Raw genomic sequence first — 12,406 nt, 5'->3', positions numbered from 1 at the left:
GGGCAAGCCTCAGGGTGAGAGGACTTCAAAGCACATTTCACATTGCAGAGGACAGGGTTTGGTGGTCGTGGGTACTCCCTTCCCATCCATCGTTTAGTTTTTTTCATTGTGAAGAAATGGTAAAATGTGCCAGGACTCGATGGGCACATTTCAGGTGGAGGTTGGGAAGGTGGATATCCACCTCTCGATCTTACTATTTTCACTTTCCATCCTGCCCCGTAGAAAGTGGGAAAACTGGCGCACGTGAATCCAAGGGCACGCCTGTGTGCGCGCGCACCAGCCCCCCCCCCACCCTACACCGCAGGTCCTTGATTGGACGCCTGTTTACACCTGACTGCCCAGCCCTCGGGGGTCCGGTGCTTTCCGGGAAGCGTTTGGGAGAAAAGTGTGTGGCCGCGGCAGTGGAGATCCCCTGTCTTAGGATTCGTCACCGCTACGCCTAGACCTCTTTGCCGTCCAAGAGCCTGGGGACGTGGGGGGCGGGACGGCCTGCTATCGACCCCGCCTCTCTCGGCCCCGCCCCGCCGACAGGACCCGCCTCTCTCCCCAGGCCCGGCGGGCGCCGACCCCGCCCCTCGCTCCCAGCATGCCGTGCGACAGCGGCGGCGCGGCGGGCGGAGCCGGGAGGCGGGGAAGCAGTGGCCGTGTGAGCGTGAGGGGCTGCCGCCACCGCCTGCTCCTCGTCGTCCTCGTCCTCCGGGGCCCCGGCGTCGTGGGCCGCGCACGGCCCTGGAAGAGACGTCGCCTCCCCTTCATCCGCCTCTCTCTCACCGCGCCGCTCCCGCCTCCTCGTCCTGCGCTGCGGGCTCAGGCGGAACCCGGAACGGCCGTCTTCTTCCCCCGCCCTCCGCCTCCTCCTCCTCCTCCTCCTGCTTCTTCTCGGCTTCCTCCTCAGCCCCGGGCCGGAGCGGGGTGTCGGCGGCGGCCGGTTCGGGCGGCGACTCGCGCTTCTTTGGGCGGCGGCGCTTGGCCATGTCGTGTCGGGGAAGGTAATGAGCCGCAGAGCCCCGGGGTCTCGGCTGAGCAGCGGCGGCGGCGGCGGCACCAAGTATCCGCGGAGCTGGAATGACTGGCAACCCAGGTGGGTGACCGGCCCGGGACCCCGCCCCGACCTCCCGGGCTCCGCCTCGGGCGGGCCGAGGCCTAGGGCCGCGGGGCTGGGAGGCGCGGCCTAGGCCCTCCACCCCCCGGAGCCGGGCGCGGCTTCCTGGGTCTCCTCCGCCCCGGCTGGGGGAGGAAGGCCGCGGGGAGGCGAGGCCTAAGTGCCTCCCCTCCCTGCTTGTTCAGCCCGGGGCTGGAGCCGAGACCCGGGGCTCCCGGCGGTGGCACTGGCCTAGGGTCGGGACCAGGAGGTGAGAAAGAGGCGGGGGTGGGGGAGGGCATTCCAGTTACCGCCTCCCACTGACCCCGAGTTGGGAGATCCTGAGAGTCCAGGACCCTCCCTGTTACTCATTCACATTCTGGGTTCCCCACTCTTTCAGCCGCCACGTGAGAGATCTTCTAACCTCTCTTCCTTTCTGTGACCCCCACGTGTTAATATTGAAAAAACCAAAACAAAACTCCAGCTAAGGCATTGCTCTGACTTTAGGCAGAACATTCATTAGTGGAGCATGAGATGAGATTGTGTGACTGTTGATGGGATCGACCCACTCTGGTCTTGGGCTATGGAAGTTTTCCCTAAGTGCAAGGCCGGTTACTCTGGTGAATCGTAATTCATACCTGGACACTTGAGTGAACTCTTTGGGCACCCACTTAGAAGTCTAGAGAATTTCCTCTTTTATGGAGGATTTGATCTCAGACCGTTTTGGGGCGTAGTTAGATTTGAATATATTAGGAACATTAACTTTTTAAATAAATGTAATTTCCTGTCTTTTTGATCAATGGGGGCCAGCTGTGCCTAATTTAGGACTGATTTATTCTAACCTCTCTTAATAAATGCTTGTATTCAGAGTCTGTTTGGAATTTAACCCAATGCTTAGAACTCCTTAAATGTACAGAAATATATTTTAGGGGTAATTGATTCATGGAACTCTCCTACTTTGGAGCACAATTGTATTATAATTGTCCAGAAACTGGCCGAATAATGTAGAACGCACAAGTTGTGGGGAAGCCCTTTTGTTTCCTGATAGTTACATGTAATTCCAGTAGTATTTGGAAATAATTTGCTAAGATGTTAGAATGTAACATTTGAAGACTCGTTAGAGAAATCAATAAAATTATCTTTGGCTAGTGGGTGGTACACATCTTAGTCTGTTTAATATACCTTTCCAAATACTGTATCTGAGAATTGGTGTATATAACTAGATGACTTTAATAATTAGTGCCTGAGTCCAGAATTGAGATGTTTAGTCATAAAAAAAAATATTGTTCGATAAACATAGCGTTGACTTGTCTTGTACCACTTAAGAGTTTGTGAGTGCTTTAAATAAAATTAGTTGATTAAGTATTTTTTTTCTATGATTGACATGCTTAGTTTTGCCTTTTTATTGAAATGTGTGAAATTTGATTTTCTGGCATCTAACAAATTAGGTGGTAAATAAATGACAATGGATTTTCTATTATTTTTCAGTATTGTGGTCAGTGTAAGTATATAAGAGAATTTAGTAAACTTTTAGAAGAATAAAGTGCCCTTCCCAAATAGTCTACAGCTTTTGGAAAAGTGTAAATTGTGGTTTGTAGTTCTAAATAAATAGAGAAGAGTCGCAGCCACGTGCTAGGGCCACCTGACTTCATTGCTGACAGGTATGAAGCCAAATGGCTTATGTAGTTATGGAATATGTACGTGAGCTATTAATAAATATTATCCATGTTGTTTCTTTCAAGTGCTTTATTTCTTGGCTCTGGGGAGGGGCGATGGGGGAAGGGAGGAGCTTACAAGAAAGCTTACAAGGTTTCTTTGAAGCTGTGCTGTTTGTAAGAAAGTTTCAGGATGTAACGCCTTGGTAGACGATACTGTGATACGTTTGGTTACAGGGAGTAACAGTTTGTTAGGATGTTGGAAAGATTTGGTTTTCTCCTGTTGTAGAGGGAACAGGGAAGTGTGGACATACCCCACAGCATAACTTGATTTGTTCCTAAGATTGTCATAGCTGATTTGTTAGTCAATAAAAATACGTGGGATGTTTGCCAAGTCATAAATTTTTGTTAGTTAAATTTGAGGTGATTCTGTCCCCTATTCAGAAAGATGACAGACTCCAGGTAACTGACAGATCGGATCTTGATCTTGCTTCTTGCTTAAATGAAGGTTTAGAACATCTTCAGATGCAGGCACATTTATTATGGTTCATCAGAATACTTTTGATTAAATTTTTTTTTGCCTCTTATGTACCATTTTGTCCCTGGTGTTTTGGTTCTGTTTTCCTTGATGTAGGCTTTTTTTTTTCTTCCTGAGATGGAGTCTTGCTCTGTCTCCCAGGCTGGAGTGCAGTGGTGTAATCTCGACTCACTGCAGCCTCTGCCTCCCGGTTTCAAGGAAAAATTCTCCTGCCTCAGCCTCCTGAGTAGCTGGGATTACAGGCGTTCAGCTAATTTTTGTATTTTTAGTAGAGATGGGATTCCACCATGTTGGCCAGCCTGTTCTTGGACTCCTGACTCAGGTGATCCGCCTGCTTTCGCCTTCCAAAGTGCTGGGATTACAGGTGTAAGTCACCGCACTCAGCCGATTTAGGCTTTTGAAAAAGCAACACTTGTTGATTTCTTTTAGTGTTAGTTTGCCAGTTGGTGTGGAAAATGACTGTTGAGTCAATTTTGACCACACATGATACTTCACACATACTGACAGGAAGTGTTCCAGGTGGCTGAATACGTGAATGTCATATGGCAAGAGAGCAAACCCGTGTTCCATAGAAGCATACCTCCAATAGTAAGCATTTATATGGCACTGGCTTATAGTCTTCCTTTTCATTCACTGTGCTCTCAGTCAACTCTTCTATAAATTTTTTTGAGACAGGGTCTTGCTGTGTCACCCAGGCTGGAGTGCAGCGGCACAAATACTTGGCTTACTGCAGTCTCGACCTCCCAGGCTCAAGCCTCCTGCCTCAGCATCCACAAGTAGCTGGGGCTCCAGGCGCTTGCCACCAGCCCGGCTCATTTTTGTATTTTTTGTAGAGATGGGGTTTTCACCACGTTGCCCAGGCTGGTCTTGAACCCCTGAACTCAAGCAATCGGCCCACCTTGAGCCTCCCAAAGTGTTGAGATTACAGGTGTGAGCCACCACACCCGACATTTAAGAAAGGTTAAGCAGGCTGGGGGCAGTGGCTCACGCCTGTAATCCCAGCACTTTGGGAGGCTGAGGTGGGTGGATCACCTGAAGTCAGGAGTTCGAGACCAGCCTGGCCAACCAACATGGTGAAACCCCGTCTCTACTAAAAAAAAAAAAAAATTAGCGGGATGTGGTGGTGCATGCCTGTAATCCCAGTTACTTGGGAGGCTGAGGCAGGAGAATCACTTGAACCTGAGAGGCGGAGGTTGTAGTGAGTGACATCACACCACTGCACTCCAGCCTGGGCAACAGAGCAAGACTCCTTCTCCCAAAAAAAAAAAAAAAAAAAAAGGGTTAAACAAATGAGTGGTCTTAGGTAAGTTGTATTATTTGAAATCTGTGGGTTCCTCAAGCGTAAAGTTGAGAAGGTTTTGGGAACCACTGGATGCCTCTGGTTTTTTTCATATGAAGAAACAGGGGTGATGGCTTCTTAGAACAAAGGGATATCTGACCTATGGAGGTTGCCCTCTTTACTCCTCTTCCCTAAAAAAATGACCTATCATTGCCAATAGCTAAAGTCTGTCATTTTTTCCACCTTAGTTTGGAAGATAATCTTCTAGTATCAATCAAGATAGAGATCAGAATGATGTGTTTTAAAATTAAATGTGTAATTCATAATTGTACATTTTAATATTCTAAAGTGACATTGATTAATTTGACATTGGAGTCAAGCAGATTGATTAATTCAACAAAGAAGAGAAGGCATTCAAGTCATCAGAAAACAAGTAGATTTTACTTCTCCACTCGGGGTGTTAGGACATTAATTGTGTAATTGGTGTTACTTGTTTAGTAGTGGATCTATATTGAGTATCTTACTGTGCCCAAACTTAGGATCTTTCTATACTTCTAAAAGGATGAAACTGTATAATAAAAACACCTTCCAATTTCGGTAGGTTGTAGACAGATCAAAGTATTCAAAAGTACACACATCTTCTCTATTGTGAAAGACCAAAAAATGGAAATGTGTTGTGAAATTAGAAAAGCTATATACTAGTATGTCTGATGTTGTGAGAAGCTGGATTTTTGAAACCAGAGTTGTCTATTCAGCCTTTTATCAGTCTGTACTAAGTTTTGGAAAAAACCGCAATTACTTTCACACCAGTCTAATATTAAATGGAACTAGAGTCAAATAGAATTCAGTGATTGCCAGTTCTGTTCCACAGATTTCAAGGTACACTAAGGAAAATTTCAGCAAATTGTGTATGGCTGTTTTACTTGGGGGAGAGTAAAACAGCCATAATAAACTAAAAAATAAAAAATAAAATGAACATTTGTTTTTATGTTTTTCTTTTCTTTTCTTTCCTATTTTTTGAGATATGCTCTTTCTCTGTTGCCCAGGCTGGAGTGCAGTGGTGCAATCACTGCTCACTGCAGCCTTGACTTCCTGGGCTCTGGGAATCCTCCCGCCTTAGCCTCCTGAGTAGCTGGGACCACAGGTGCATACCACCACACCTGGCTAATTTATTTATTTTTCCTCTCTCTCTGTCTTTTTTTTTTTTTTTTTTTTTTGAGACAGGGTTTTACTTTGTTGCCCAGGCTGGAGTATAGTGGCACAATCTCAGCTCACTTGCAACCTCCACCTCCTGGTTCAAGTGATTCTCCTGTCTCAGCCTCCCAAGTAGCTGGGAATACAGGTGCATGCCACTATGCCTAGCTAATTTTTGTGTTTTTAGTGGAGATGGGATTTCACCATGTTGGCCAGGCTGGTCTTGAACTGCTGACCTCAGGTGATCCACCCACTTCGGCCTCCCAAAGTGCTGGGATTACAGGCGTGAGCCACTACGCCTGGCCTCCTCTCTTTTTCTGAAACAGAGTCTCACTCCATTGCTCAGGTTGGAGTGCAGTGGAACCATCTCAGCTCACTGCAGCCTCCACCTCCCAGGCTCAATAAGTCCTCCTACCTCACCCTCCCAATAGCTGGGACCACAGGTGCATGTCACCACCCCCAGCTACTTTTTTTGTTTTTGTTTTTTGTAGAGATGGGGTTTTACCATGCTGCCTGGGCTGGTCTTGAATAGCTAGGCTCAAGTGATCCTTCCTCCTTGGCCTCCCAAAGTGCCGGGATTACAGGTGTGACCCACCATGCTTGGCATGCTGATTTTTTATTTTTATTTTTTTGTAGAGATGGGGCCTCCCCATGTTGCCCATGCTGGTGTCAAACTCCTACTCCATTATGAAATAGGTCATTCCTTATGAAACGCTTAGTAATTGTATCTTTAAGTTGAACCTTCCCCTCACCCCAACTTTTTTTTTTTTTTTTTTTTTGAGACGGAGTTTGCTCTTGTTGTACAGGCTGGAGTGCAAGGGTGCAATCTTGGCTCACTGCAACCTCCGCCTCCCAGGTACAAGCGATTTTCCTGTCTCAGCCTCCCAAGTAGATCAGATTACAGGCATGTGCCACCACACCCGGCTAATTTTTTAATATTTAGTAGAGACGGGGTTTCACCATGTTAGGCTGATCGTGAACTCCTGACCTCAGGTGATCCACCTGCCTCAGCCTCCCAAAGTGCTGGGATTACAGGTGTGTGCCACTGTACCCGGCCTTTTTTTTAAAAGACATAGTTTCACTCTGTCTCCCAGGCTGGAGTGCAGTGGCACAATCTTGGCTCAGTACAACTTCCACCTCCTGGGTTCAAGTGATTCACGTGCCTCAGCCTCCCGAGTAGCTGGGACTACAGGCGCAAGTCACCAGGCCCGGCTAATTTTTGTATTAGAGACAGGGTTTCGCCATGTTGGCCAGGCTGGTCTCGAACTCCTGACCTCAGGTTCCCACCTCAGCTTCTCAAAGTGCTGGGATTACAGGAGTGAGACACCGTGCCTGGACCCCCCAACCCCTTTTGTTTTGATTCCTTTATAAATTAGTATAATGGAAGGTTTTTTTTTTTGTTTGTTTTTTATAACAGGTAATGAAATACTCTAATTCAGTAAATATTGATGCTTCTAGGGAGATGTGTGTGTGTGTGTGTGTGTGTGTATATATATATATAAAAATTTTTTTTTTTTTGAGACGGAGTGTTGCTCTGTCGCCCAGGCTCGAGTGCAGTGGCACAATCTCCACTCACTGCCAGCTCCGCCTCCCAGGTTCACGCCATTCTCCTGCCTCAGCTTCCCGAGTAGCTGGGATTGCAGGTGCCTGCCACCACGCCTGGCTAATTTTTTGTATTTTTAGTAGAGATGGGGTTTCACCGTGTTAGCCAGGATGGTCTCGATCTCCTGACCTCGTGATCTGCCCGCCTTGGCCTCCCAAAGTGCTGGGATTACAGGCGTGAGCCACTGTGCCCGGCCATAAATTTTTTTTTTGAGATGGGGTCTCACTGTGTTGCCCAGGCTGAAATGCACTGGTACAATCTTGGCTCACTGCAACCTCAGCCTCCTGGGTTCAAGCGATTCTCCTACCTCAGCCTCCCGAGTAGCTGGGATTACAGGCATGCGCCACTACCCCTGGCTAATTTTTGTATTTTTAGTAGAGATGGGGTTTCACCATGTCGACCAGGCTGGTCTCGAACTTCTGACCTCAAGTGATCTGCCCGTCTTGGCCTCCCAAAGTGCTGGGATTACAGGCATAAGCTACTGCACTGGGCCACGGCCAGGATTTTTATGACTTGTAAAACCACTGCCTTCAAGGAGGCTATAAGTTATTATGGGATAAAAATAAAGGGCTTTGTAAAGGGGAGAGCATGTGGATTTTGTGATATAATTCTCAGTATACCTTCCTTCCTTTCTTTCTTTTTTTTTGAGACAGTCTTGCTCTGTCACTTAGGCTGGAGTGCAGTGGCGTGATTGACAGGGTTTCGCCAGGTTGGCCAGGCTGGTCTTGAACTCCTGACCTCAGGTGATCTGCCTGCCTTGACCTCCCAAAGTGCTGCGGTTACAGGCCAACATGGTGAAACCCCATCTCTACTAAAAATACAAAAATTAGCTGGATGCAGTGGTGGGCGCCTGTAATCCCAGCTACTTGGGAGGCTGAGGCAGGAGAATCACTCGAACCCAGGAGGTGAAGGTTGCAGTGAGCCAAGATCATGCCATTGCACTCCAGTCTGGGTGACAGAGCGAGACTGTTTCAAAAACAAAAAAACAAAAACAAAAACCTGGAGGGTCAGAGGAGGGGAAAGCTATACAGTTAAGTATGGAGCAGTGGGGTGATGGAATTGGTCTGTACAATTTTCACTGTGAATTTGGGGGAGAATCCCCCCAAAATAGAAGAAAACTAGGATAAGGCCAGGTGCAAATTGTCAGTGTGTGTCGGAATTGGGTACTTATGAGGAGTAATACAAATAAGAGGTGAAGCTGAAGCACTGGGTTGGGAAGCCTATTGTAGGCCTTGAATCATAGTTCAAGTGTTTGTTTGTTTGTTTGTTTTTGGAGATGGAGTTTTTGCTCTTGTTGCCCAGGCTGGAGCACAATGGTGCCATTTTGGCTCACTGCAACCTCCGCCTCCCGGGTTCAAGCAATTCTCCTTCCTCAGCCTCCCAAGTAGCTCTAGGGATTACAGGCACGCACCACCACACCCGGCTAATTTTTTGTATTTACTAGAGACGGGGTTTCACCATGTTGGTCAGGCTTGTCTTGAACTCATGACCTCAGGTGATCCACCCATCTCGGCCTCCCAAAGTGCTGGGATTACAGGCGTGAGCCACCACCCTGGCCCAGTTTAAGTGTATTTGGAGTGACTTTAGGGAATCATTGAAATTTTACCTGCGGGAAAGTGGCACAATTTAGGAAGATTAAATCTAGTTGCTTCTTGAAAAAGTGTGTGGGCTGGGCGTGGTGGCTCATGCCTGTAATCCCAGCAGTTTGGGAGGCTGAGGTGGGTGGATCTCCTGAGGTCGGGAGTTCGAGACTAGCCTGACCAACATGGAGAAACCCCGTCTCTACTAAAAATACAAAATTAGCCGAGTGTGGTGGTGCATGCCTGTATTCCCAGCTACTCGGGAGGCTGAGGCAGGAGAATTGCTGGAACCTAGGAGGCCGAGGTTGTGGTGAGCTGAGATTGCGCCATTGCACTCCAGCCTGGGCAACAAGAGCAAGACTCCATCTAGAGTGCCTGCACGCACGTGCAAGAGAGATCGCAGTGGGCGGCAGTTAATTGGAACAATATAGAGAAGGGGCTGCTAAGGACCTGAGTATTATGTTTATGTTTAACAATTTAAATTAAGATAAGGCTGCATGGTGGCTCACACCTGTAATCCCAGCACTTTGGGAGGCCAAGGTGGGTGGATCACCTGAGGTCGGGAGAGACCAGCCTGACCAACATGGAGAAACCCTGTGTCTACTAAAAATACAAAAATTAGCTGGGCGTGGGGGCATATGCCTGTAATCTCAGCTACTTGGGAGGCTGAGGCAGGAGAATCACTTGAACCAGGGAGATGGAGGTTGTGGTGAGCCGAGATCGGGCCATTGCACTCCAGCCGGGGCAACAGGAGCGAAACTCTGTCTCAATAAATAAATAAATAAATAAATAAATAAATAAATAAATAAATAAAGGTAAAAATGTTCAGCTCAATATATGAGAATTTCCATAAGCAAAAGCCCCTCATTTGTTATCTGGCGTTGATTGAGAATGATTACTAAAGTGATACTTTTTATCTGCTCAATCCTCATGTTAGACACATGTATAGAATGTCATATAAGTGTCATATAAAATGGAGTGTGGTCCATGGTGTCTTTTGGGAACATTGAATTGTTACAATTCTTTAGGATTTTCTGCCTTTGTTACCTGACTCTTGTTCCGTATCCTAATCACCTAAAACAAATCCCTGAGGCTCCTTTCATTGGACCACCCTTAATGATTCAGAGAAGCTGTTGTTTGTTATCTTTTCATGTCGTCATTTTGGTTACCTGTCTTTGACTATCTTGAAGTTTTTCAGAGCCCATTTTATTTTTGGAACTATAAAATGAAACATACTTCCCCTTGTATAGAGGCCTAACAGTAAAGAGTACAGAAATTTTGTGGTTTCATATGTATAGGAAATGCTCCCTTATTCTGTGTTTTTGTTTTTTTTAAATGTAGAGTATAACTTACTAAATTCTTGTGGAGTTCGCTCATGCAGAGATACTTGGTTTTATAATGTTATTCTTTTCCATCTTGTATTAATCGAGTGTACTTTTCCTTTTTAAATTGAATTCTCTTTTGAATTCTATTGTGGTGCTTCTTTGAGATAAAATTTATGTATGTATAGGTGGTGGTGTTTTTTTTTTTTTTCTTCCTTTTTTTTTTTGAGACGAAGTCACGCTCTTATCCCCCAGGCTGGAGTGCAATGGTGGGATCACGGCTCGCTGCAACCTCTGCCTCCCGGGTTCAAGTGCTTCTCCTGCCTTAGCCTCCCAAGTAGTTGGGATTACAGATGCCTGCCACCACGCCTGGCTAGTTTTTGTACTTTTAGTAGAGATGGGGTTTCACCATGTTGGCCAGGCTGGTCTCGAACTCCTGACCTCAGGTGATCCACCTGCCTCGGCCTCCCAAAGTGCTGGGATTACAGGGGTGAGCCACCATGCCCAGCCTGTATAGTTCTTAAATTCAGTAAATTTTGACAAATGTATACACCTGTGTAACCGTGACCTCAGTCAAGGTACAGATATGCAGTGACTTTTTCACTATCACACCCATTCCTGCCACATTTTTTTCATATCCTTACCACTATCTGGAATTTTTATGTGTGCCATCTCCAGTGAAATACAACCTGTATATGTGCATGGATCTGGTAAAATTGTTACTTTTGCTATCCCCTTCTTTCCTACTAAGTGCATCAATAAATAGCATACACTCTGTATTTGTGTCTTTCCTCAAGTAAATACATGAAAATGAGATCCTGCAAGTTTGTGTTTTTATATTTAGTGTTAACTCCAGAGATTACAACACTGTTCTTGTAGGATGTGTTTTTGGGGAAAGCGTTCCTCTTATGGCAGCCCTGTTGGCCTGAGGCAGGGCTTAAACAAACTGATTGAGCAGGCTCAAAAAGACAGTATTGTAATGGACTGGAGCGGCCAGATCTTTTTACAGAAGAAAGAATCTGGTAATTTGGCCATGCGTGCAGTGGCTCACACCTGTAATCTCAGCACTTTGGGAGGCCGAGCTGGGCGGATCATGAGGTCAAGGGATCAAGACCATCCTGGCCAACATGGTGAAACCCCATTTCGACTAAAAAATATACAAAAATTAGCTGGGCATGGTGGCACACGCCTGTAGTTCCAGCTATTCAGGAGGCTGAGGCAGGAGAATTGCTTGAACTTGGAAGGCGGAGGTTGCAGTGAGTGGAGATGATGCCATTGCACTCCAGCCTGGGCAACAAGAGGAAAAAAACCTCCGTCTCAGAAAAAAAAAAAAAAAGAATATGGTAATTTAAGATTCATATGTTTTATCCATCTTGAAAAATACCTTGTGCACATATTGAGTCTTTTTACACATTGACTTATCTTGGGTCTGTTTTATCTGTCTACATTATTTCAGCAATGTAATCACTAAAAATTTAAGCACTGGGTTGAGCCTTCTGGCATCCCATTAGAATGCCTGGGGAAACACACTTCTTGCCAATTGCATGCCTGCTGATTGGGGAATGAAACGCAAATATTCCAGAATCAACAGATTTCTTTATTTTATTTTATTTGTCACCCAGGCTGGAGTGCAGTGGTGAGATCTTGGCTCACTGCAAACTCTGCTGCCCGGGTTCAAGTGATTCTGCTACCTCAGCCTCCTGAGTAACTGGGATGACAGGTGACTGCCACCATGCCTGGCTAATTTTTGTAGTTTTTAGTAGAGATGGGGTTTCACCATCTTGGCCAGGCTGATCTTGAACTCCTGACCTTAGGTGAGGAGGAAATCCCATTTTGTAAATCCCAAAGTGCTGGGATTACAGGCATGAGCCACCACACCTGGCCTAGAATCAACAGATTTCTAAACATACTGAATTACTTCTTTCATATTAATTTTCAGACCTTTTCAAAAAAGGAATTGGATATCCTGTTGATATTCATATTCATGTTATTATTATGTTGGTATTCATATAATATGTGTAGGACTTTATAGTTATTTAAAAAACTGTTATAGACTTTTTTCGTTTATTATTTAAAACTTTTTTCAGAGGGACTTGTTGCTTTTTTTTTGAGATGGAGTTTTGCTCTTGTTGCCCAGGCTGGAGTGCAATGGCA

General features: G+C 46.0%; 1 protein-coding gene across 4 annotated transcripts in view; it reads left to right on the top strand.

Moving 5' to 3' along the window:
• The first annotated feature begins 326 nt into the window (after positions 1 to 326).
• SMG1 (SMG1 nonsense mediated mRNA decay associated PI3K related kinase) overlaps positions 327 to 12,406 on the top strand; it is a 114,801-nt gene continuing 102,721 nt past the window's right edge. For 3 of the 4 annotated variants that reach the window (XM_054452962.2, XM_054452961.2, XM_063655200.1), the window contains exon 1: positions 327 to 1,081. In XM_054452962.2, coding sequence (XP_054308937.1) covers positions 993 to 1,081 — 89 coding nt within the window. In that variant the 5' untranslated portion in view covers positions 327 to 992. The remainder of the gene's footprint in view (positions 1,082 to 12,406) is intronic. The other variant, XM_054452964.2, reaches the window with a different exon arrangement.

Source organism: Pongo pygmaeus, chromosome 18, assembly GCF_028885625.2.
Source record: "Pongo pygmaeus isolate AG05252 chromosome 18, NHGRI_mPonPyg2-v2.0_pri, whole genome shotgun sequence".
Taxonomy (NCBI): Eukaryota; Metazoa; Chordata; class Mammalia; order Primates; family Hominidae; genus Pongo; species Pongo pygmaeus.
Note: the sequence above shows the minus strand (reverse complement) of the source record. Positions and strands in the feature narration are given on the sequence as shown.